The sequence below is a fragment of the Tursiops truncatus genome, chromosome 3 (assembly GCF_011762595.2).
Source record: "Tursiops truncatus isolate mTurTru1 chromosome 3, mTurTru1.mat.Y, whole genome shotgun sequence".
Classification (NCBI taxonomy): domain Eukaryota; kingdom Metazoa; phylum Chordata; class Mammalia; order Artiodactyla; family Delphinidae; genus Tursiops; species Tursiops truncatus.
Window position 1 is genome coordinate 63,699,992 of NC_047036.1, and position 27,233 is coordinate 63,727,224.

Below are 27,233 nucleotides of genomic sequence, written 5' to 3' on the forward strand. Positions count from 1 at the left end.
TTGTTCTCTACATCTGTGTCTCAATTTCTGCCCTGCAAACCGGTTCATCTGTACCAAAATGTTCAGATTTTTTAATAGAAAATTTTCAGCTATAAATTATATATGGCAAATATATAAAGCTTTAATTTTTTATTTTTTTGGAATAAAGCTTTAATTTTTAATCAACCTTAAGTATAATTTACATGCAATGCAATTTACACATTTTAAGTATATGAGTCAAATCAATTTTGATAAATATATGCATCAATATAACCACCACTCCAATTAAGATATAGAACATTTCCATCTTCCCGGAAAGTTCCCTGTGCCTCTTTGCAGTCATTTTTCTCCCCATGTCCACCTCCTACGCCAAACAAATACTGATCTGAGTCGACTGTTACAGAATTTCACATAGATGGAATCATTACAGTATGTACTCTTTCATGTCCAGCCCCTTTCAGCATAATGCCTGTGAAATTCACCCATGCTTTGAGTGTATCGGTAGTTTGTTCCTTTTTATTGTTCAGTAGAATTGCTACAAACTTGTTTATCCATTCACTTGCTGAACATTTGAGTTTTTGGTGCTGTGACTGATTGAACGTGTCAAAAGTGGTTTGCGAAGTTTCGTGCTGGTGATTTCTCGCTGGCTGATGCTCCACCATTGGGTTAGACCAGTTGAAGTTGATAGCGATCAAATTGAGACATTAATTGAGAACAGTCAATGTTATACCACACAGCAGATAGCTGACATAATCAAAATATCCAAATCAAGCATTGAAAATCATGTGCACCAGCTTGATTATGTTAATAGCTTTGATGTTTGGATTCCACATAAGTTAAGCGAAAAAAACGTTCTTGACCGTATTTCTACATGCAGTTCTCCACTTAAATGTAACGAAAACGTTCTGTTTTTAAAACAAATTGTGATGGGCAATGAAAAGTGGATACTGTACAATAATGTGGAAGAATGGAAGAGATTGTGGGGCAAGCGAAATGAACCACCAACCACCACACCAAAGGCCGGTCTTCATCCAAAGAAGGTGATGTATTTTGTATATCGTGGGATTGGAAGGGAGTCCTCTATTATGAGCTTCTTCCGGAAAACCAAACTATTAATTCCAACAAGTACTGCTCCCAATTAGACCAACTGAAAGCAGCACTCTATGAAAAGTGTCCAGAATTAGTCAACAGAAAACACGTCATCTTCCATCAGGATAATGCAAGACCACATGTTTCTTTGATGACCAGGCAAAAACTGTTGCATATTGGCTGGAGAGTTCTGATTCATCCACCTTATTCACCAGACATTGCACCTTCAGATTTCCATTTATTTCTGTCTTTACAAAATTCTCTTAGTGGAAAAAAATTTTAATTCCCTGGAAGACTATAAAAGGCACCCGGAATAGTTCTTTGCTCAAAAAGATAAAAAGTTTTGGGAAGATGGAATTATGAAGTTGCCTGAAAAACGGCAGAAGTTAGTGGAACAAAACGGTGAATACGTTGTTCAATAAAGTTCTTGGTGAAAATGAAAAATGTCTTTTATTTTTACTTAAGAACTGAAGGAACTTTTTGGCCAACCCATAGATTCTTTTCCCATATGGGTCATTACAGAGTATTGAGTAGTATTCCCTGTGCTATACAGTAGGTCCTTATTAGTTATCTATTTTATATATAGTAGTGTGTACATGTCTAGGTAATTGGTTTTAGAGTTTAGTAACTTTTGTTAATTTTTCTAAAGGTAAACTTTAAAATTAACCTGTATCTTTTGTTTTGTCATCTTTGAAGACCACTATTTAAGTGACCTTTGAGTGACCGCTATTTAAGTGACCTTTTAAATGACCTTTGAGTGACTTATTTGAGTCACTCAAAGGTCAGAAGTAGGTGAGGTGCTGTTTTGGGGAGGGGTAGTGGTTTCTGAAATCCCACATTAGCTTTTCCTCATCTTCATCCTGTGCTCCCCTGGAGTGAAAAAGGTACCATTAGAGACATCTTGGTAGCTACTGAGAATATTTTTCATTGCTGATGTGTTCTTTCCTTTGTGCCTGTCCTGCCCAATTTCATCTATTCTAAAGCGCTCTCCCTTTTTTCCCTTTTCCTTTGAGCACATGACTATTCCTATCTTTCATTCTTAAGTAGCAATAATAATGTTAATAATAACAGCAATAACTAACACTATGTATTAGACACTATTCTAGGGGCTTTATAATATTTATTGACTGATTTAATCTTCACAAACCCACTGTGAGGGAGCTACTATTCTTTTAATACAGATTTCCAGGAAACTGAGGCAGAGAGCTGTTAAGTCTGGGGTTATCCAACTACTAAGTGGCAGAACTGGGATTTGATCCAGACTTCCTGGCTCTGAAGCATAGGCTCTGAACCACTCCATTATATGGCTTCTCAGTAAAAACACACAAAGAAGCAACCATTCCCTTCTTTCACCTCTGCTTCTGGACTTCAAAATAAGTAATGTTTTATAGCACAGTTGACATTATTTTGGTTAATATTCCATGAAACTTTCATTCCTTTATAATGCATATTACAGTTTGTATTTCTATCTCTGGCAGTAAAGTTCCTGACAAAAAGCATGTGTGCTTCAAACAAAGTAGCTTTATTTCTGAAGGTATTACTTTACAAACTGCAGTCCCACATGTCCAGTAGAAAGCACAGGCTCTCCTAGCATGTGGTTATTCTTCTGGGAAAACGTCTTAGAGGAGGTGAGTCTTGGCTGACTTGTTAAATAAGTAAGAATATGTGCACAGGGCTGGGGGTATGGTATGTGGAGATGGGTGGCAAAAAGACCCAGGATTGGGATGGACTGAAAGATAAGAAAGGATGGAGGTTTTAAAATATTGTTCCAAGGGAGTTCATCCTTAGAGAAGATTTCCGGGGTCAGGGAAGAAGAGCTGGGAGGTTATGACTGTGTGCAGAAATGATGCCTTCTCTAGGCCCTTGGGCTTTCTGCCTCCATTCCCTCCCCCTTCCTTTTTCTCTTCCCCCTGGTTCCCCAAAGTTTGAGCACTCTAATCCTCTTAGTTTTCCTGACCTCATTGCAGATAGAAGTACTTCCCTGTCAGGTTAGCAATTTCCAGACAGATGAGCAATTTTTTTTTTTTTTCCTTAAAGTAACAACTACTATAAAAGAAAAAGTAAAATCAAAAGCTAGAGAAAAGTTTAGAAAGACATGAGTTTACCTAGTGTAGACTTCTTACCTTAAGATAAGGTAAGATAAGATAAGACCTCCTGTCTTAGTCTTTTGAACAGCAGGCACAGCTGCCATTCGTGCAGGCCTTGGTTACTTCCTGGGCCTTAGGCCTCCTCTGTCTGAGGCCCCATGGAGTTAGCATAGTGAGTGAGGAGATTCTCAGTTCTTCTTCTGGCTCCCCAACAGGCCTGTCCTCTGGGGCTAGGTCCTAGTGTTTCCTTACTTCGGGTCTTTCTAACCCTGTGGGGGCTTGCCCTAAATCTGCTTTTAATTTCTACCCCCGGTGGTAACTTGTCTAAGGTCCCTTTATCTCTGCTTGGTGGGAAAGTGTGCAGTGGTAGCCGGGGGCTTCCTGGTCTCTACAGTCTCTGACTTGTACTCTGTCTCCCTCTTGGTTTGGTCGGAAGCAGGCTCACCAGCTGAAATCAAACTGGGTCTTTCTCACCTCAGTTCACTATTGCCCATCTGGCCGACAGTAGAGGTTGTCATCTTTCTAAGATGCTGCCTGTGTGATTGTGTCCAGTTCCTTCTCTGGACAGCAAAGACTCCTCTTTTGCTTTTTGAAAACTGTATACTTTATAGTGAGTTCTTATTGAATTTTTAAAAGTTAAAAATGAACATATTGGCTCATGTAAGTGAAAAGCTTGAAAGTAGGCTGGAATTGGGCATGGCTGGATTTAGGGGCTCTTCTCCTTTGTCTCTCCCTCTGGCGTTTGCCCTCTTGCGTTCCACAAGGTAGCAGGAAGGTTGCAGCCATTCCGGTTTCCTGGACTCCTTAGCCTCCCAGGTTTAAGTCCAGGGAAGTGGACAAACATCTTCTCCTGGGAGCTCTTGTGTAAATCCTGTAATCCACTCTTTCCTTTTTCTTTCTCTCTTCCTTTTTTCTTTTTTAATTCCTAAGAAATCTGTGCCTATACCAAGTTCATAGGCGTATTCCTCCATATTTTTCTAGAAGCTTTATAGTTTTAGCTTTTTATTTATTTATTTATTTATGGCTGTGTTGGGTCTTCGTTTCTGTGCAAGGGCTTTTCTCTAGTTGCAGCAAGTGGGGGCCACTCTTCATCGTGGTTGCACGGGCCTCTCACTATCGCGGCCTCTCTTCTTGCGGAGCACAGGCTCCAGACGCATAGGCTCAGTAGTTGTGGCTCATGGGCCTAATTGCTCTGCGGCATGTGGGATCCTCCCAGACCAGAGCTCGAACCCGTGTCCCCTGCATTGGCAGGCAGACTCTCAACCACTGCGCCACCAGGGAAGCCCTCTTTCTCTCTTCTAAAGAAACAACTTTATTTTTTGAATAAGTAGTATATTCCAATGGTTCAAAAATCTAAAACTCTTGTAAGGATATGGGATGAAAAGCTTTTCTTCCATCTTGTCCTTTTTATCATTAAGTACCTCTCTTTGTCTTGTTATAATGCTTTTCGTCCTGAATTTTATCTTGCCTGATAAGAAAATCTTGTCCCATGCTTTCTTTTTATTTGCACTAGCCTAATATATTCATCTGGGCAATTTTTTTCCAGCCAACCTTTTCTTTCTAACCTTTCAGAATTACTTTAAGTTTTGCTCCTATTGGTAGTGTAGAAAGTTTTTCTTCTTCTTTTTAAAATAAATTTATTTATCTATCCATCTATCTATTTATTTATGGCTGCTTTGGGTGTTCATTGCTGTGCGGGCTTTCTCTAGTTGCAAGAATGAGAGGCTACTCTTTTTTTTTTTTAAGGTGTAAATCATATAATCAATCTCCCAAATTAAATGTTAGCAAACAGAATCCATCAGTATACTAAAAAGGATAAATACAAGATAGCGTGATGCCTTAGCTGAAGAATATAAAAACAGTTCAACATAAAGAAATCTAATAATATAACCCATCACATTAGTAAGGTAAAGGAGAAAAATGTATGATCATCTAGACAGATGTGAAAAGTATTTTGATAAAATTCAACATCCAGCATTCATCCATTATTAATTACAAGACAACACCAAAAATGACAGCAATGCTTCAGGAAACTTCTATACTGTGTAAGATTATACAACTGTTGCTATACAACAATAGCAAGCACTAATAATAGACCCAGAAAAGTCAGAAGAATAACAAGAATAGTTACTATGACCACTAGTATTCAGCATTAGGGGCTACTCTTCATTGTGGTGCACAGGCTTCTCATTGTGGTGGCTTCTCTTGTTGCGGAGCATGGGCTCTGGGTGTGCGGGCTTCAGTAGTTGTGGCTCATGGGCTCCAGAGTGCAGGTTCAGTATTTGTGGTGCACAGGCTTAGTTGCTCCGTGATACGTGGGATCTTCCCGGACCAGGTCTTGAACCTGTGTCCCCTGCATTGGCAGGCAGATTCTTAACCACGGTGCCACCAGGGAAGTCCCAGGTTTTCTTCTTTTGTAATCCAATCCGAGGTTAATTTTCTTTAAATAAGTGAGTTTAGCCCATTTACATTTGTCATTATGGTAGATATATTTGATATTAGTTTGTCCATATTCAGTTTTCTATTTTTATATCTTAAAGAATCTTCCACTATATGATCTGTTTTCTTTGCTGTTCTTCTGGGGTTATTCTGATATTTTCATTCTAGTGGTTGTCTTTATAATTTGACATAATGCCCTCAGTCTTCTAAGAAAGTGATGGTTCCCTATTGTAAGAAGTAATAAATTAATGAATTTCATCCTAATTCTGATATAGAGGCATTGTAACTATGTTACATAGTCTGTTTTAGTCAATCTCGATCTCTATTGCATTCTGTCCTCAGAGGAAAGAATTAATCACTCAGCAAGCTTGGAATCAATCCGTATTATTATTATCAATAAGGACACTGTCAGAAGAGGCCTTGGGTTTTCCTAGAGTAGATTGTCAGCCTTTAGCAAGGCTCTTTTTATCTATAAAAATTATAGTTTCAAAAGCCAGCATAGATCATAAATTGGTAAGTTGACATTTGGTCACAATTAAACATTATCAAAATCTTTGTAGGTAGTTTGCTACTCAGCACCAGAGAATCACCAATTTTATGTCCAAGTTGACATTACTGGGTCTAAAGTTCCCCCCTTTTTTAGTGTAGGTTCCACACTTGTTGAGAGTTTTATTGCCACTTAATTTTTCGAAAACAATATATTTGGCAACACAGAGGCATGTAACATATGAAAAGGATTTTTTTAAATTAGAAATCTTGGGACTTCCCTGGTGGTCCAGTGCTAAAGAATCCACCTTACAATGCAGGGGACATGGGTTCGATCCCTGGTCAGGGAACTAAGATCCCACTCGCTGCAGGGCAACTAAGCCCGAGTGCTGCAACTACTGAGCTTGTGTGCCTCAACTAGAGAGCCCGCGCGCCACAAACTACAGAGGACACGTGCTCTGGAGCCTGCGCGCCACAACTAGAGAAGAGAAAACCTGCTGCCACAGCTAGAGAGAAGCCCTCACGCTGCAACGAAAGATCCCACATGCCTCAACGAAGGTCCCACGTGCCGCAACTAAGACCCAATGCTGCCAAAAATAAATAAATAAAAAATAAATCTTCAAAAAATAAAATAAAATTAGAAATCTTAAAACAGTCCAGCTTTGCATACCCCGTGTAGTGACTGAGACTCACATGCTGACATTAGTCCTCCCATCCAGTGCAGAAGGGCAGTTGCCACCCCAGGCCCACGGAGGAGGAGCATAGCCTCTGTTCAGTGTCTTTTCTGTTTAGAAGGCTTCAGCCTCTGGTCACAAAGAGCCTCTGTAGAGGGTGGGAAGGTGTTTTTTTTATAATTTTTTAACTCCTAGGTCAATTAGGGGACCATCGTTGACTTAATTTTTTGGTGAAAAGATATTTACTGCTCACCTCTAATAGAGCAGCTAAAAACATAGACTGTCTTTGGAGAAGATTTATATTTCCACTTTGTACTCTAGTCCTACAATGGCTGCCAGTATTTTTCGTGTAGATGAGTGTTTTCAGTCTGCAGTTTGCCTGCGAGTCACCCCGAAAACCCTGTTGAAATGAAAATACCCCCTCTCCTCCAGCTTCTTGCTGAATTCAGATGGAACACATTTGGGGTGTGGCATCTGTGCTTTTAATGTGTGTTGCAGGTGATTCTGATGCAGGTATTTCACAGGCTACAGTTTGAGGAAACCAAGATTGACAGTTCTCTGTTGAATATAGAAATTTTACTAAAATCTAGTTTGACAAAATTCTGGTTGGATATTACTCTCTATGTATACAGTGTTTCAAGTAGACTTTTGTTTCAAAGATACAGTGATTTGATTTTATCATAAAGAAATCTAGGGAAACAGATAAGAGATTTCACATATAACTCCAATCAGTTTGTGGAAAAAAATGTTTGCATAAGGATATTTTATATACAGATTGCAGAATGTTGAATTTAACACTCTTGTAATGCTTCCATGAAAGCCTCAAGGGTAACTGACGAGTCCATTTTTATCAAAATTAATGTGTTTCTAAATTCTCATCTGCTTCTCAAACAAAATATTAGAACAGTAATTGAGTTACCAGCTGCCTCGTGTGTTCACTCTAGGGACTTGTACAAAAGCATTGTGGAACTCACCTAAGGTCATTCATTGCTTTTTGAGTTACTAAATAGCTTTGCAGTAGGCTTCTAAAAATCCAGGTATTAAGGGTGTCTACAGGAAGATAAAAATTGATAAGAGATTTGCAATAGTTAGTCTGATACTCTCTCCATTGGATTAAGGTGGAAAAATCCTCTTCAGCACTACAGATGGGAGAAAATCCTCCCTCTTAGATTTCTTCCTGAAGCAGCTTATGCCTGTCATAGTCTTGCAGTAGAACAGAAAAAGCCTTTGGAGCTAGGTATGCTATCACAGATTTTCTGGGGGAAAAGAAAAACACTAAGAAATCAAATTTATAACTTTATTTAAGCAACGCAGAACATCAGGACAAGTATAATATATTCCAGGAATGCAAAGATCATTCAGCATCAGAAAATATGAATAATATCTTACCAGATTAAGTGAGAGGAAACAATATGATTATTTTAACACCTATAGAAAGAACATTAGCTAAGATTCAGTAATCCTTTATGACTAATTTTTTTTTATGTTTGCAAAAACTGGGAAACTTACCAAACCTCGGGCTAATAAGTCATTTATTCCAAAACCCATTAGTAAAAATCATATTTAAGAGTCAAAACTTTGGAAGCATTCCCATTAGTATCAGTAAGAAAACAAAGGATGGCTGTTAGCCTTACCTTTGTTCAACGCAGCCCTGAAGGTCTTAGCCAGTTGTGTACTGAAACAGGAAAAAGAAATGAAAAATAGAAATTTTCTTCTTGAAGATGATATTAATTCATGCATAGACAATACAGGAAAAAAGTGTTTAGCATTGTTGCTACATATAAAAATTTAGATTCGTGTACACCAGTGATAAGCTTTTAGTTAATGTAATAGAAGAAAAGATTCCCTTCACAGTAGTATTAATCTATAATATATCTAAGAGTGAGCACAACCAAAGATATATATAACATGGAGAAAATTACAGAACATTATTGTGAGATATAAAAGACATGAATAAATAGAGACATTTTGCCATCTTTAACAATAGGATATCTTGATTTGTTAAGATATCATTTCTCTCTAAATTAATTCATTGCAAATCCAGTCAAAAGCCCAATAAGGTTTTTGTGAAACTTGACAAAATGAATCTAAAATTTCTAAAAAAATTCAAAAGCCCAAGAATAGCCAAGACAATCTTGAAAAGCAAGGTAGGGGCCTTGCCACAGATATTGATACCAAGCCATGGAAATTACAATACTGTGGTCCTGATACAGAGATAGACAAAAAGATCAGTGGAATAGGATAGAAGCCAGAAACAGGGTCACACATATGTAGAAATGTGGAGGCAGCAGTCTAAATTAGTAGGAAAAGATGGAATGTTTTATAATGGTGCTTTATCCTTAATTGAGAATCATATGGAAAATAAAAGTGTATTTCTACCTTCACACCATCCCCCAAAATAAATTCAGGTGAATTAAATTTGAAAAGCAAATCTTAAAAATTTACTCAAAAATAAGAAATAATTGAAAATTTAAAAACAGATACAAAGAAACGAAATTGAGCTATTTGTAGTGAGGTGGATGGACCTAGACACTGTCATACAGAGTGAAGTAAGTCAGAAAGAGAAAAACAAATACTGTATGCTAACACATATATATGGAATCTAAAAAAAAATAAAGGTTCTGAAGAACCTATGGGCAGGACAGGAATAAAGACGCAAACGTAGAGAATGGACTTGAGGACATGGTGAGGGGGAAGGGTTAGCTGGGACGAAGTGAGAGAGTGGCATTGACATACATACACTACGAAATGTAAAATAGATAGCTAGTGGGAAGCAGCTGCATAGCACAGGGAGATCAGCTTGGTGCTTTGTGACCACCTAGAGGGGTGGGATAGGGAAGGGTGGGAGGGAGATGCAAGAGGGAAGGGATATGGGGATATATGTATACATATAGCTGATTCACTTTGTTATATAGCAGACACTAACACACTGTTGTAAAGCAATTATACTCCAACAAAGATATTAAAAAAAAATGTCCATCTTCATGTATAAATCTTAGAAATATAATTCTGAGTGCAAAAGCAAGTTGTAGAAGGATAGGTGTAATAGAGTACTGCCTATATGAAATTTAAAACATGAAATGGTACAGTGTATTGTGTAAAGATGCTAAAATATATTGTAAAGTATAAAAACATACATGGTGCTAATATACACCAAATTGAAGGTAGTGTTTACTTCTGAAGATGGTAGATGAATATGACTGAAGAGGGACGTGTGCAAGATACACCTGTATCTATAATTTTTTTTTAGATAAAAATATTCTAAAGCAACATGTGGCAAAATGTTAACATCAAGTGGATGTCCAATAGTAAAGAAATGGTGGAATAAATTATGGCTTTTACATACTATCAAATATTTTTCAGACATTAAAAAGAGTGAGTTGTAGCTAGGTCACTTTATATGGAGGGATTTCCAAGAGTTATTATTTAGTGAAGAAAAGAAGATGCAGGGAAGTTTGTATAAAGTCATCCCCATTTTATAAAACAATGCATGTATGAGTAGGTGTATATGACATACGTATGACCATATGAACATGAAAAAGATGAGGAAGGGTTCCTCCTAGGCTGTTAATGGGTTGGGAGTGAGGTGATTAGGAAAGGAGAGGAGGGGAGGGGAATGGGGAGTCAAGCAAACTAGAAAATGGAAGACAATGCACTACTAGCATGGATGATGATTTGATGATTTTGTTTATGTACTTACGTGATCATTTATGTATATACACACACACACACATATGCATATTTTTTAAAAGTGTAGAACCACTTATAGAAACAGTGAGAGTTGACTTAAGGGGAATATACTATATTTGACTGGAGGCTGTGGTAGAAGAAATGGACTTATTAGCATAGTGCCAACCAAAGATGCCACTTCAAAGAAATTAATGATGTATTCTGTTTCTAGTGGATTTAAACAATTGATGCAATTAAATTGATGCTTTTCCATTTTTCTCCCTTTTGTGTTTATTAAAGTAACTGACCTTAATTTTAATGAGTTCTTAATAACAATATATATAAAATACTCACAGTGTGCTAGGTGATATAAAATACTAGTAGTAAAAGTAATAATATTTTATGAAATGCAGCCTTTTGACCGGGAAACCTTAGCTCTTTGTCTCTTTTTTTTCAACTTGGGAGAGAATAAGGAATGAGTCTTATTTATTTTGGTCAGGTCAAGGCCTAAATACAGATAGTGCAAGATTATGGATAATTAATTTTTTAATTTTGCATTTTTTTCTTTCAGCATGCGGGATGACAGAATTCGAGTAGAAAGGATGGATAACATGTATTTTGAATACAGCCACGCTTTCCAAGAGGTTACAGAATTTTATGCAAAAGACATAGTTGACGGTAAAGGTAGATATTTTATACATGTTAGCCATGTGTCCTCAAATTTAACTGAGTTGAGATTTGGATAAAGGTGCAAGTTTGACTAAAACTCTAATGGAAACTAGATAGTTATTGATTAATAACTGGAAGTAGAGGGAAGAGTTCACTGTTATTGCACTCATCAGAAGCACAACTGCAGCTGCTTCTTTGTAATTATGCCCATTTAGTAACCTGATGTTTTTGGCATATTCATTGGAGTGTAACAAGTTAGTTACAGAAGAACCTTCCTTTTTGCTTCCTTTAAAAGATAGTCCATGATTTTCCTGCAATTTTATAAAATGTAAATCTCCTAATGAAGGCTAGCATTTCCAGAAATTGATGGCCAGAATTAAAATACCAGAACATTAGTGACAGGGTCTTAATATGTTGGATTACCATTGTTTGTCTAATTCACATTTTCTCAGCCAAGTATCTGTTTGATTTGGTCTGTACCCCTCATTCATGCCAGTCCAGCTTATGCTAAGATCCAATTTTATCCCCTGTCACAAGCTGCAGAGCTTTCACTGTTAGACCAGCCTCCCCCAGCTCCCTCTTAGGCATCAATGTCTTGTTGGCATTTCTTTCCCCATTCCTTTTAATCTCATGGTGTCTTGGCCAAATTGAATCAGGCGTCTGAGAGTGTAACCCACTTATAATGGCAGTCCGAGATATCACCAAGGGATCATCATCCTATGTTCAACTAAAGACAAGACTAAGTCAGGAAACTATCATAAGCCACTCTTGGCATCAGATTCACTTAGAAGGATATAGGACAGAAAATCCAGTTTGCCGACAGGACGCTGTTCCTCTTAGTGGGAGGAGTCCTCAGCAGTCTGCAGCAGTCCACAGAGTCATTGGGCGCTTAAAATCCCCTCCCACCTCTAGTGACTGCTCAGTTGCAAAGAAAGCAGACTTTCATCAGGGGGATGCAGGATCTGCCCTGGCTTAGAAGCCCCATGACCTATAGGAAACCTTATCTCTTGCTGGAATTTCTCCAAAGGACATGCCAAGTTTAAAGAGTCAGTGTACTCAAGGAAGGCCAAAATTCTGGAGTCAGGTATTTATAATTTCCCCTAGTTCAGATGCTGCAGTTTACTGATTTCAGGTCATTTTTACCATATGCAATGCTACCTCATAACACAGTGGCACTTCATCTTTGTCAGGTTTCCTGGGGAACAGAGCTAGACAGTTAAAAGGTGAAATTCTCAGTTGAAGGGAAGAGTTTTGTTAACTCATCATTTACACCTTGGTTTTATAAAAAGCTATAGTTGAAAGTAATATATTTTATATTGCAGATTTGTAGAGGATATCTTGTAATTTTTTCTAAAGGTTATAAATACCTACTGCAAAAAAAGTTAAAACATAGTTGTGTGTAAGGAAAAAAGTACAAGTCCTTACCCTCAAATCCTTAAGAATTTTTTGATGCACATATCTACACATAAACATACATATTTCTATGTATTTGTTTAATATAACTTGTATTTATTCTTTCAACTGATTTTTATTGAATGCCTATTTGAGGTATTTTACGTACTGTAAGGAATTAAACAGACAAAAATTCCTGCCCTTCTGGAGTTTACAGTCTAATAGGGGGAGGTGTACAATAAAATAGTGTTTAAAGGTGATGAGTACTATACAGAAAGGCAGGGAAGAGGTGAATTTTTAAGTAGAGCGGTGAGGGAAGGCCACACTGAGAATGTGGCAGTTGAACAAAGATTTGAACGAAGATTAAAGGAGTTAAGGGGGAAAACCACATGGACGTGTGAAGGAACAGTTTCAGGCAGAGACAACAGTAAGTACAACATATCTTAAGTGCTTGGTGTGTTTAAAGAACATCAAGGAGTCTGGGTGCTGGGACAGAGTAACTAAGAATATTAGGAGGTGTGCTCAGAGATGAAAGGAGATGGAAGGCAGGTTGTGTAGGGACTTGTAGACCCTTTACGAACTTGGGCTGCTTCTCTCAGTGAGTTGGGAAATGTTGGAGGATTTGTAAGCACAGTAATCCAGTTATGTGACGCACATTTTAAAAAGGATTCCTTTGGCTACTCTGTTAAGAATACCCTATAGGGCACAGGGATAGAGGTGGGAGACCAGATGGAAAGCTAATGGGAAAGTCATTCCCATTAGTAGGTGCATAATAATCTGGATGTACTGAAATTTATTTAAGTAATACCTTATTGATGTTCAATTAGGTTGTGTCTAATTTTTTAAGAGGGAAGAGATATGGGGATATATGTATATGTATAGCTGATTGACTTTGTTATAAAGCAGAAACTACTAGAAAAGATTTTTCAACTCACTTTCCGGTATACACGTCTTTAACAAGCATTTTGGAGTATTTCTGGGTCAAAGGGGATGAGCATTTTACACTTTGAAAATAGTTGCTCTGTTGCTCTCCAAAAAAGGGTCATCCACCGTCAGAAAATGCCCTTCGTACCCTAAGTATTTGTAAACTTCTGTATTTTTCCAAAGGGTAATTTTGGGAGATAACGATCTAAATTATTATTTCAAAAATCATAAACTAAATTTTATTTAACTTAATGTTTGTTTTTAATAAGGAATAATAACTTTAATGAAGGTGTATATTCTGTTTTTTTAGGTTCTCAAAGTTTTTCTGGCATCATTAACTTGGAAAAGCCTGTGATTTGCTCTTTGGCTGCCATAATAAGATATCTGAAAGAATTTAACTTGGAAAAGGTGCTTTCCAAACCCAAGTAAGTGATTTATCAAAAATAAAAAAAGGGTGGTGGTATATTAAAAAACATTTCTTAAATTGAATTTGGTAAGTACTGTTGAATTGAATTTTGTTAAGTACTAGGAAAGAAGTTTAGCTGCTCTGGATAGAATATTCTGGGGCAAGAATGAGCTGTGTGGTATTGTTGCTGAAGAATATTAAAAATATTAATTGACATAAATTAAAAGAAAGCTTAAGAATTCTGTCAATTTGTATTCATGATAGGTATTGAATGTATTATAGCGTTGACCACAACACCATAATATAACACTGTGCTTTGTACTAATGCACAGTTAATTGAGAAGTAGTATTAAGAAGTGGTATTGAAAAGCATTCATAAAACTTCATCACCTTTCTTATTCTTGGTTTCAATTCTTATTTCACAGACCATAAAGTTGAAGATAAAGAGGACAGCTACTAACATAGACAGCTTTTTTAAAAATTTTTTTAACTTTTTTTACTTTTGGCTACACTGGGTATTTGTTGCTGCACTCGGGCTTTCTCTAGTTGTGGCGAGCAGGGGTTACTCTTCGTTGCAGTGCGCGGGCTTGTTGCGGAGCACGGACTCTAGGTGCACAGGCTTCAGTGGTTGTGGCGCATGGGTTCAGTAGTTGTGGCTCGCGAGCTGTAGAGTGCAGGCTCAGTAGTTGTGGCGCACGGGCTTAGTAGCTCCACGGCGTGTGGAATTTCCCGGACCAGGACTCGAACCCGTGTACCCTGCATTGGCAGGCAGATTCTTAACCACTACGCCACCAGGGAAGCCCCTTACAGACAGCTTTTTAAAAGAGTGATTAACTTTGTAGAGTTGAGAGATTTAAAAGCTGGCAATTGACATTCTAGGAAAATGCTAGTTTAAAAGCCAGTGGAATAAAAAAAGGGTAGCAGAATAATTTTCTTGCCTTTCCATATTCTACCTTCACTAGCCCCTTATCTTTGGCTCTGTGAAGAATTACCCTATATCATATAGATCCTGGATAAGTAAGCTACTTCCTCTTCTGCAGAGGTGGGGTGGACAGATAGGAGCTATCTCAGTAAAATGTCATTTAGTACCAAGATTGGGAAATCCTTGTCTATGTCTATTTTAATCCCACCCTGAAAGCAATACACTTCCAAGACTTCTACCCAATGCCCTAAGTATTTTGAGGTATTTCTACTCTCTTTAGCCGGAGAGCAAACTATTCTAAGCCCTATGTGAACCCTTGTTCGTCCTACTGTTTCTTGTGGTTCTTTCCCTGATCTCATGTGAGGTCCTCCGCATATTTAAGGATCAGTGCTTGGCCAAAGACTTTGATGGGACCCTTCTGCATCTCTCTGTATGCAGCTCTGTCGTCTCTGACATTCTGTCTCACAACTTCTACTTTCCTTGGTCTGTCCAAAGAGTTAGTCATAGTGTTTACCTCTTTTGTTTTTCTTCTCTCAGGGATCACAGTTCTATGCTGCCTGATGTCCAACTGCCTGAAAACAGTTTTAAATGTATATATATATACACACACACACATATATATAGTGTGTATGTATATATATATTTGTATAATTTTCTAGTTGTGGTTAAAGGACAGTACTCATGCATTTAATCTTTTACGAATGAAAGCAGAAGTGAGGTGCCATGATTGAACACCATAAAAAAACAACAGAAGAGGGAGATGTGTAAAGTAACATCAGCTATCCTAAAAAATGTCTGTGTTCTGAAACTTCTGGAAAACTAATTTTCACTTAAAAATTAGCAATGGGAAAAGAACCAAATTGGAATCCCATATAAAATTATAATAAAAAAGAACAAGGAGCAGGATAATGTCCTTACAGAAAGTGAACGCATGCCAGAAAGACATGCCCACAAATTATTATTGTTGTCTGAAATATTAATGAAGTATTTTCCCATGTTACTTGGAAGATTTCTCTGGAAGTTCACACAGGATGAATGCTAGCCAGGCACTGTTTATAAGGTTTATTTCAAAGCACATAAAATTTGGTTTTTTCTCAAAGGATAAATAATTTAGAATTGCTTGATCAGTGATCATATACTGTCGAATTCCTAAGGATGCTGGCAGATATAACCCTGACTTCAAAAGTATATATATAATTCCTAACTAGAACCTACTACTTCAAAATGAGCTAAAAGGAAATGATGCTAAATGTGAAAGGACAAATGAGAATAGATGAGAAATAGGAAAGATTTGAAATGAGGTGATAGGATTTGAGAATGAACTATATATTAAAGAAAAAGATCAATTTAGGAATAAAGAGTAAACTAGAAGGAATACAAAAGTAAATAAATACAACAGAGATACTTTTAAGAGAAACAGAATCTGAAAAGAGAGATGCAAGAAAAGATTAACATGGCAAACCCGATGAGACAACTATCCTTAGGAAACCCTACATGCAAGCTTGACCCTTGACCGGCATCGGAGACCTTGCCTTTGGGGAGGGTTTCCAGCATTCTCTGGTAAGAATGGCTCACTGTGCCTAAACGGTTTCTGCAGACAGTATGGTTTATGCTGAACACCTACTTGTTTTCTGGGAGCTGGAATTTTGGTACACGGTGGGGAAGAGGTGCCTATGTGAATGCAGCCCCCAGTGAAAACCCTGGGTGCTGAGTCTCCAATGAGCTTCTCTGGTAGATATTTCACACATGTTGCCACAACTCACTGCTGGGGAAATTAAGTACATCTTGTGTGACTTTACCAGGAGAGGACTCTTGGAAGCTTGCCCTTGGTTTCCTCTGGACTTTGCCTTATGTACCTTTTCCCTTTTCTGATTTTGCTTTGTATCCTTTCACAGTAATAAATCATAGCTGTGAGTATGACTGTATGCTGAGTCCTGTGTCATCTCCTAGTGAATCGTTGGGGATCTGTTATACACCCTTCTTCTTATTTTCTTCTTTCATATGCATACTGGCAGCATTTAGGAATGCAAAGATATTTGTTTTAATTGCAAATAAATTAGAAGTGAATCTACAATAAAACTGAATTTTTGTCGTATGATACAATTTATAATTCATAAATTAACCATCAAAAGGTTAGACAAATGGTGAACGTATGAACTCTGAAAACTACATAGAGAACTATTCTCCACTATAAATTTCATATGTAATGTGGTAGGGCGTCTTTTTTTTTTTTTGGTCTGTTTTCATTTTCAAATAATATTAATAGTATTTAAATAGAATCTTTGTAAGGGGTTGATCTTTCACATAAGGTCTACACCTTTGCTGCCTTTGTCTAAATCAGAAAGATTGGTTTTTGTTTTTGTTTTTGTTTTTTTTAAGTAGTATAGGAATGATGTAGAATCTTAAATTTCTTTGGCAATTTTCAGCAAGAACATTTTTCTCCCATTATAAAACTTGAGGGGATAAAAAGCATCCTTTGTATTATTGTTGTCTGAAATATTAATGAAGTATTTTCCCATGTTACTTGGAAGATTTCTCTGGAAGTTCACACAGGATGAATGCTAGCCAGGCATTGTTTATAAGGTTTATTTCAAAGCACATAAAATTTGTTTTTTTCCAAAAGGATAAATAATTTAGAATTGCTTGATCAGTGATCATATACTGTCGAATTCCTAAGGATGCTGGCAGATATAACCCTGACTTCAAAAGTATATATATAATTCCTAATGGAAATAGACACTGACAGAAGGAAATTTCTTTTGTATTTGTAAGGAAGAGTCAGAACTCCAGAGTACATTATCATCCAAACATATGGGAAACCTGAAGCATAGTTAGTTCTTACAGTTGCTTGGTAATTATCATTCCATAGGAATCAGTCTAACTTAATATTGCCCAGTGGTTGATCTCTTTTATTAAGATCAGTGCAGATGTCAATGCTGCTGAATTGTGGGTCCTTGATGCCAACTAAGCATCCTTCGAGAGTCTGTCTTATTAAGGTACTCAAGTGTTCATTAATCACCCCTAGGGTGTAGGTTAAACCTGTCAAGAACAGGGGAAGTAAATGACTTTTCTTTAAACACATAGGAACTGGTTAGATAGCAACTCAGAGTCCAGGCTAGCAATACTTCCAACTTGTATCTTTGACCATGAAGGTGTGTGAACATCTGTCAGCTGTACAGCAAATCACTGCCTAATTGTTGCTTCCTGAAAATAATGTTTTACATTTTATTACTGTCTCTGGGTGTTTCACATACATTTCTGGGCTTTATGACTCAAAGGAAACGAAACAAACCCAAACTGGCCTCCCCACAGAAAGATGGCAGACCTTTGCTGAGCATATACTTTCTGCTAGGCTCTGCAGGTGCTGCAAAATGTATAAGACACAGAGAACCCATGCCTCCAAGGAGCTTAGATCTATTAATGAGGATAGCAGAAGAAGATAAATTACTGTAATGCAAGGCAAATCAAGTTAACAGTTGTAAGAAGGAGAGAATGGCCTACACACACCTACTATCAGTGTTGGAGTTGCTTCCCTCTAAAAATCATTAACAAGTCATCCTTTGGAAGCTAGGTCAAACCTGTTGCAGGTAAATTACACTGCCAGGGGACAGTGTTCAGTTACTAGGCAACATTCCTAATATGCAGTAAGTTATTTCTTTTTCAGGGCTCTGGAACCTTAGTTGTGGGAGTCATCTAGAAGTGGAGGCATCTCTCAATGAGCACTGGCTCCTTGGGCTCTGATTTTAGGCTCTAGATTCCTGGATGAAAGCTTGCTTCTATAACTGGCTTAAGAAACTGGATTTTATTTACATCTTATTATGGCCATGATGAGTGGGGTTAGTTTTATGATGCAAACACTCATGCTTTCCTTCCAAATAGTTTAGTGACTTGCCGTTATTTTTCTTGCTTGGAAAAATGAGCCATCAAATCTGTAAGTGCTGTGGACAGAAATGTCAAAGGACTGGCTTATAAAGGAAATTAATTACTGGGTTAGTAATGCATTGATTAATATACTTTTTAACATGACAGGCTAATAAGGACAAAATTTGAATTGTGCATACATTTATTAATCACATTGAACTCAATAGTCAAGTTTATTTGAAATTTATTGAATTTTTAATCTAGTTTGGGATAGTTACAGGGACATATGGAGAATGTGAATTCTTTGAACTTAAGGAAGTAATTTCTACTTTTTTCAGTTTTATACGCTACTAAAACATTAGCCACATTAATTTGTGGTCTTAATTATAGAGTAAATAACATTTGCACATACCAGAATGTTGATTAAAAGCTTTTAAAGTGTTTATCAGGATGATCTCATGCTAAAGAATAAGGAGGACGTTTTTAAGTATACTGACATATTTTTCTAGCAAATTGCATACCTTTTCCTGAAGAGACCACCACTTGCTCTGCCAATGATAAAAGACTATGTTTGGTTCTATTACTGGAAATATAAAAAAATTTAAAAATTGTTGGTACCATTACTTCCGTTTCTTGTTCTTGGTTTTTGGTGTGACAACAGCTGTCCTTTCACATCAGTTTACCTAACAGCGCCCAGTGTCGATAGAAGATACTCTCATAATGATGAATATTCTTTTTGGCTTTTTTGGGTTCGATTTCCTATCGCAGGAAATCATGTTACTTGAGTATTTCTAATGCCTAAATTAGTTTTTCTCTTTCTTTATGCACTTGCATCATGGCTCATATTTCATTCTTTTACAGGAATTTTAAACAGTTGTCAGGTGAAATGGAATTTATGACAATTAATGGAACAACATTAAGGAACCTGGAAATCCTTCAGAATCAGGTCAGGTAAACATAAGGCCTATTAAATTCAAAATGGTTTTGAAAAAAAATGTGGGATAAGGTAGCAGTCTGTTCTTAGGTATGCAGGTGAAAACAGTGTTGTCTTCAGCTGGCAGCTCTGCCTGACATCTACTGGTAACTGCAGTGCTCACTTTTTCTGAGGACCAAATACATGAAATACTTACTTGGGGGTTACGTTGGGAGCTATAGAGCTGTGCTTTTTAATGATTGAAGCAACATGTCCATCCTGATAATTTCTTTATCAAATATTTCTTTGGAAAGGCATCATCTTTGGAAATTAATGTAAAGTGGATTTTTTTGGTCTGCTTGGTTATGTTTTTTCTACATACTTTTAACTGATTGTTGAAATGTCTGCGGTCTTACTTCATTATCCAGCATATAAAGCAAGTTTCTCTGATACTCAGTTTGACTGTAAGATGCATAATATTTCACTTCGCAAACTTCCATCATTGTTTACTTGCCCTTTATTGATGAATGAGAAGGGTAATGAAGACATTAAAATTATTGCTTTCATGTATTAAACTATCACTTGGAAATGTGAGATATTATATTGTAAAACTAATGTTATTATAACATAAAGTCACAGAAAGAAAAAGCAGTTCCAAGTCATTTGAGTAAGTAGTGGAAAAGCTGAACCATCTGCTGTGAATCACTAGAACTGCTGTGAATTAAAGTAAATGCTGAATGTATTCTCCTGACTCCTGGATTTGTATATTGCTGTCTAGTTTCTCTCACTTGGTTTCTCCCTCTGCCAGGCTGTCCTTGTATACTGGAGTCAGCCTTCCTTTTATGCAATAACATTTTTATCATGTCATTCTGTCATCCGGAAGTTGAGTATATTTCCCGCAAGTCTTTCTCATCAACTCTGTAAACATCCCCGAGGTAGCAGACAAAAGGGCATTTCTGGGGTGAAGAAGAGCCCACAGTCAAAGCCTGCAGACACAGCCCTGGTATTCCAAGATTTCTTTACTTCTGCCACATCCTCCCTGTTCACATCCTTTACAGTGGAGTCAGTTCTGAAATCAAATTCCTAAGGCAAAAATCATCCGTCATCAGAATACCCTCTAAAATCCCTTTCTTTATCAGGACTTGGGCCCTTGTAGAAATAGAAGCTGAGAATTAGCATCTTCTGCTTGTCTTTGTGCTTGGGCTTTGTCCTCCTTTACCATCGAGCAATGGAAAGGGGTCATGAGGAGGGAGCTGGTTGCCAGGGAGAGCAAAGGTGTAACAGGACTCAGGTCTCCCCCAGCTCTCCCTCTCTTGTCTGAGCCTGCTTCTCCAATGATGCCAGGTAATTAGAGAATGATTCCCCTCCACCGTACTCTTCCTGGGACCTTTTACTGTGGTCCAGGCAGTCGGGCTCTCGTCTCAGGAAGGGATGGTGCAGTCACTGATGTGGGTTCTCCTCATAGGTCTGCTCTGCCTGCCCAGCTCCTCAGGGAGCCTTCCATGACCACTGTAGTTTCTGTGTGTGCTCTGCTTTAAACTCCTAAGGCCTGGAGAGGTTATAGCACACTTTTTATAGTTGATTTCTGCCAGGTGGCATTGTGTCCTCATTAGGAGTCTTTTCTCCCACACTTGGATGTAAGTGCCCTGAGGGAGGGACCATGTCTTAATATACCTTTGCCAGTTATTCTGTTGAGCACACAGGAGGTATTCTGTAAGTACCTGCTCATTGATTTGAAGGAAAAGGAAAGAGTAAAAAAAAAAAAAAAAAAAAACAAAACAAAATCAGGTGAAAACAACTTTATGTTCCAAATAGAACTTAAACCTATTATTAGACATTTTATACTACAGTGAAACCTTGGTAAAATTTAATACCATCTCTAGTTAATTGTAAAATTTTTTTAATGGCTTAACTTTAAAGTGGCAAAGCATAGATAAATTTTTGCTAAGGATTTAATAAAACAGACTAAAATCAAACCCTTCAGGGGTACAGTCCTAGAGTGCAGTACAGGTTCACTTCTCTCCTTAAACTTGTACAGTGTTGTCATGAGAGTATCTGTCTTTAGAATGACAACCCTTAGGTAGTGGGAGATACTGAACTGCCAGAGGAAAATGAAATTATCTTCACTGTGCTTTCCAAGGCAGGAAAGGATGCAGTTATATTTTTGAGATGTTTAGGATAAACACTTCAAAAGAGACTTCTCAATAATTTATTGTTAGTTAACTAAAAACTATACATAGATTATATCTTTCTTGTGTAAAATATAAGTACTTTGTGTGTGTATATAAGGATGTGTGTATGTATACATTCATTCATCTGACATTAAATGAACACCTGTTTTGAGCTCTGTTTTATGCTAGGGTGTATCATTTAAAATTGGGGTCTATGGAATAATGAGGATGCATGAACAACTAGCAGTTTTGGTACAAATACAATCATCTAGTTAATAAACCTTGTTTTCTGGTCTTTTTTAGACTGATATGAAAACCAAAGGAAGTTTATTTTGGGTTTTAGACCATACTAAAACTTCATTTGGGAGACGGAAGTTAAAGAAGTGGGTGACCCAGCCACTCCTTAAACTAAGGTAAAAGGAATTGTCTTTTGTGTGTTTAACCTGAACACTGTTTTCAGTTGGGGAAGATTTTATTTTGTATCTGGCAATAGACTATTATCGGGAAGATTTTTTTCCTTGTCCCTAACAACGAACCTGCTTTCAGTTGGAAGACATGGAGTCTGCCCGGAGAAAGTGAGTTAACCAGTTAGTTGGGGTCATCAGTAGCATAAGGGTGTGGGGAGAGAGAGGCTGGGGCGATGGGGCACTGCCTTTTGTTGAGGGCTTTGAAGGCTGGGCTGAGGAGCTGGTAGCCAGAGGAGGTTAATCCAGTGATTCTGCACATGGGAGTGATAGGATCAGAGCTGGCTTGTGTGTGGGAGCAGACAAAGTGGTCATGGGTGGGGAACAAGTTAGCAAGTTCATGGAGAGGTTCTGAGGACCTGAGCTAAAGAAGTAACAGTAGGAATCGGAAAGAGGGCTTAGATGTGAGATGTTTAAGAAGGTAGGATGAGTAAACTAGGTGTGCTTTCAGGGAAGGTAGGTGAGTCTGGTGCCTAAAACACAGTGGTTTCCAAGCTTGTCTGCACGTTGGAATCACCTGGGTAGCTTTGAAATACTTAACGCCTGTATCCAGCCCCCAGATATTGTGATTTCAGTGGCCTCCAGTGTGGCCTGGGAGTTGGAATTTTTAAAAGCTCCCAGATGATTCTGACATGCAGATAGATTTGGGAGCTGTGACCTATGCCTGTCACATAGTAGGAGTCCAAATAATGTTGAGTGACGGACTGAATGAATGAATGCTATTATTTATTGTGCTTTTACTATGTACCAGTATTTAATATTCAGAATCATCCTCTGAGGGTGGGTCCTTGAGATGAGTAAACAGATTCAGAGAGCTTCAGTAACTTGCTTGATGTTTCACACCTGGTAGAGCCTAGATTTAAAATCAGCATTGAATCCATCTTGAACAGCTTCCCATATGGACGGACCAGAGAGAGTGTAGTGCTGGTGCTGTTAGTGGGCTCTGTCAACTGAGTCAGCCCCACTAAGGCTGCAGCTCACCACCCCCTAGCCAGCCCACCGTGTTCTCACCTTTGCAGTGGTACAGTACCTCCTCACAGGGCTGCGGTAAGGAATAGAATGAGGCAGTAATCTTCACTGCCAGTTTTGAGCTCTTTATCATACAGCAAGCACTATGCTAGGGGCTTTACGTGCATCGTCTCTTAAACTGCACAGCAGCCTCACTAATGGCTGCATCTTATGCTGTGCTTAGTAAATAGCCATCTTTGGCAAAGGATAGCAGATGCTGTTACTGTTAGTCCTAAGCTTTAAGATACTGTTCTGATGATGATTGGCTACTAAATCACTTCAGCTTTTAGTGGGTCATTACGGTTTCTTTTCTTGACCATAAAGACCTTCGGACAGGGGTAACTGACTAGGTAAAGAAGGAATTCTGAAAATGGAAGTATCTACTTTGGTTCAGTATTCGAACAAGATAAAGATACCTCATGGAGCAAAAGCAGACAAGATGGCTTTCTGTAGATAGTGTGCGGACAGCAATATAAGGGGTGTTGCCTTCTGGCTGATAGAAAGGCATCTAAAGCATCCACATTATTATTTTTATTTTATTTGGTTGGTTGAAATATTCAGCAGAAACAGACTTGCTAGCAGACTTTTACATGCAAATTAAATTTTTTATTTCTGTTAAATTTGTTTTGTATAAACAGGATTAATTTGAGATAAATTCAGTAGATCATGTTGTATGCTCTTTGGGGGTTGATCATGTACTCTTTGGGACCCTCCTTTCCCAAAAAGGCTGAGAGAAGGTACTCCATGCATTGAACTCCAGTGCTTTCAAGTATGAACTTTAGACCAGCCTAAAACATATATAGCTGAAAACAGGCACACAAAACTTCTTCCTTTGCCATTTTTATTTTAAGTCATAGTTTAAAAACTTTAAGCTTCCTAATCCATTAAAATTGAATTCAGGGACTTCCCTGGTGGTCCAGTGGTTAAGAATCTGCCTGCCAGTGCAGGGGATGAGGGTTCGATCCCTGGTCAGGGAACTGAGATCCCACATGCCATGGGGCTGAACTCGTGTGCCATAATTAGAGAGCCTGCATGCCACAACTACAAAGCCCATGCCCCACAACTAGAGAGAAGCCTGTGCACCACAACTAAGACCCGACACAGCCAAAAATAAATAAATAAATATTAATAAATAAAAATGTGCTTATAAAAAAATTGACTTCAAAAGAATTCCAGTTATATCTTAATTGCACTTGCCATGTCTTCCAAACAAATACCCAGAGAAAATCTTCAGCTGATTAGTCAGTAGTTCAGCTATATATTTATTGTTGTTGTTGTTTTAGTACTAACATTAGGTGCCATGCATCCAGGCTAATATTCTGTCTCTGACATAGGCAGCCAAAGGTTAGTTTAGAGCCTAGTTTTCGTCTATAGTGAGATCATACAGCAAATAATTGGTGACAAGGGAACTTAGCAAGATATAAGGTGGATCTCCCAAAGTTCTTCAAGAGCCATTATTTGTCAGTCATCCATGAATTCTCTTAAATCCTTTAGGACCTTTTTAACATTTTTAACCTATTTTAGCTTCCAGGGCAATCACACAGTTCATAAATTCAGGACCAACTGTTTCAAGTTTCAGAGGATTTTCCACTCCCACTACTTTTTATTCTATAAAATGGCCTCTTTGGTGCAAATTTTTCTAGTGACTTTCTAGAAAGTACAAATGGCTTTTACCCTATACTTACTGATTCAAAGAATTCACTTGGGTTATTGAGGTCAGATGTTACTCTACTGAAACCACATTGGCCTTTATAAATAGGTTATGCTTTCTTATGTGTTGTGCCCCATACATTTTATCAGTTCTGTAATTTTAGGCAAGAAGATTCTTCAGTGTAGGTCTCTGGCTTCTTATAACCGAATGCCATGTTGGCAAGCCATTAGTCCTAAGACCTTTTAAAATTAAATTATATTGAATTCATTTTTTTCGAGATTCCATCTTTGAATTTCTTCTGCTTCTTTTAGTTGATATGGTCTTGTCAATCTTTTATACATATACCATAGGTACTTTATTGGTTTTCTCCACAAGCCCCAAAATGCAAATTCTGCTTGTAAATAGTGACTGGTTGGGAGGGGGGAGGGGCAGAAAACTTTGAAAAATGTGGGATGAGTATCTAAAATGGTATTTTAGGCAAAATATTAATTTCCAAGGCAGATTTGGTCATCTCAGAAGAGTATTCAAGATTCAGTAACTTACCCTATGTTTTGAAATATTAAGCAAAGGTAAGTTCTGAGTTTTCTCCGTGAGTACCTCTTCTTCTACCTGCACCTTAAGTGTTGATGTTACCCGTGGTTCTTTCCTGGGGCATCTTCTTACTTTCAACACTACTTAGGATCTTATCTGTGGCCATGGCTTCTTCTGTAACTCATGAGCAGATGACTTTGTCTCCATTATCTCCCGCAGCTCCAGACCCACACATCCACTAGCATGTCTCTGCCTCAGGAAATGTTCAACATGAGTATGCAGAACAAATTGGAAATAAGACATTTCCTTCAGTGAGATAGTGATTTCTTGGAAATGCAGCTGTGTGTCTGTGTGTGTGTGTGTGTGTACATGTGTGTGCAGGTGTGCATACACACTTAAGGAACAGCAGATTATTAACCACAAAGGGAACCTGAGAAATCAGTTCCTCCCCTTCTAGTGGATGAACTATTTTGATCAATGATGAAAACATTGTCTCTCTGCAAGAAGTAGTAGTATATCATCTTGCCTTTTTGTAAAATCACTTTTTATGAAAGGCACTCAGATGAAAGCCCTTTCACGAAAGACTTTTTATTAAGGAAACTAAGCATCTCCATGCCTCTGATGTTGCCCTTCTCTGTTTCTATCTGCATTACCCAAAGATGATTTTTTTAAAATGTATATCTGATTATGTTTTGCTCCCTACTATTTACGGTTCTCACAGCACACTAAGGTGTGATATATTTCTGGACCTTTGTACAGTCTGTTCCCTTTTTCTAAAGTGGAAACTACTCATTTTTGTCTCCCTTACTTGCTGGCTGCTTCTTCAGAGTTTCCTTTGCTCACTGTTCATCTTCTCTGTATCTTTCAAATGTTGGAGTTCCTGAGGCCTGAACCTTAGGAGCTCAGCTTTCTTCCTTCCCTTATCCTTCCCTCCCCTTCTCTTCTCTCCAATGAACTTACCTATGCCCATGACCATAAATATCAAAATGTCAGTGATTCTCAAATTTGTATCTTTGGTCCTTACTCTCCTCTATTCTCCAGGCTTATATATTCAACTCAGGCTCCTAAACACATAGGTGTATCACAGGCATCTCAAACTTAACGTATTCAACCCTATTCCTCCTCCTGGTTCCCTGTCCCCTCCACCTAATGCGTTGCTTGGGCCAGAAACCTGGGAGTTACTCTGGACATTTCCTTTTGACAACCACATCCAATCTAATACTAAGTCCTATGCTTTTACCTCTAAAATATATCCAGAGACTGTGCATGTCTTGCCATCTTGACTGCAGTCAGTCCCATGTGGACCGCTGCAGTATCCTCCTAACTGATCTCTTTTTTGAAAATAAAAGCTGAATCATGTTACTCCCCTGCCTTAAACTCTTCACTGGCTTTCCATTGTGCTTCAAATAAAATTAAAATTCCTAAACATGGCTGTTCTGTCCGACTCTCCTCTGCATTCATGCATTCATTGTCGTCTGTTCACTCTGGCCTTCCTTTAGTTCCTGAGCATCCCAGAGCTTTTTCTCTTCTCATGGTCTCTGCATTTACTCGTCTCTCTACCTAGAATATTCTTTTCTTTCTCTTCAGTTTTTACACAGCTAACTGCTTTATTCTTTAGGTTTTACCTTAAAGTGTTAGTTCTTCAGAGAGCTTTTCTCTGACCTCCCGATCTAAATTATGTTCTTCGTATTATTCTTGGATAGTGTATAGGACTTACTATGATTGGTATTTGTTTATCAGTTTGTTTAATATCTGCCCGTCTCACTCAACTGTGTGTTTCATTTATAACAAGCAATTGATAAGTATTTTTCCCCTGTGCTCATTTTTCTACATTTGCACTTTTTAAACAAAATCTGTATTATTAGTGTCAAATACACATAATGTAAAATTTATCTTAA

The 27,233-nt window shown here is 37.9% G+C and overlaps 1 protein-coding gene across 4 annotated transcripts in view; it reads left to right on the forward strand.

Annotated features, from left to right (window-relative positions):
- Window positions 1-27,233, forward strand: part of MSH3 (mutS homolog 3) — a 179,797-nt gene that overhangs the window by 45,684 nt on the left and 106,880 nt on the right. For 3 of the 4 annotated variants that reach the window (XM_019929750.3, XM_073802256.1, XM_073802255.1), the window contains exons 9-12: window positions 10,995-11,107; window positions 13,719-13,833; window positions 19,459-19,543; window positions 21,985-22,094. In XM_019929750.3, coding sequence (XP_019785309.1) covers window positions 10,995-11,107; window positions 13,719-13,833; window positions 19,459-19,543; window positions 21,985-22,094 — 423 coding nt within the window. The remainder of the gene's footprint in view (window positions 1-10,994; window positions 11,108-13,718; window positions 13,834-19,458; window positions 19,544-21,984; window positions 22,095-27,233) is intronic. The other variant, XM_019929751.3, reaches the window with a different exon arrangement.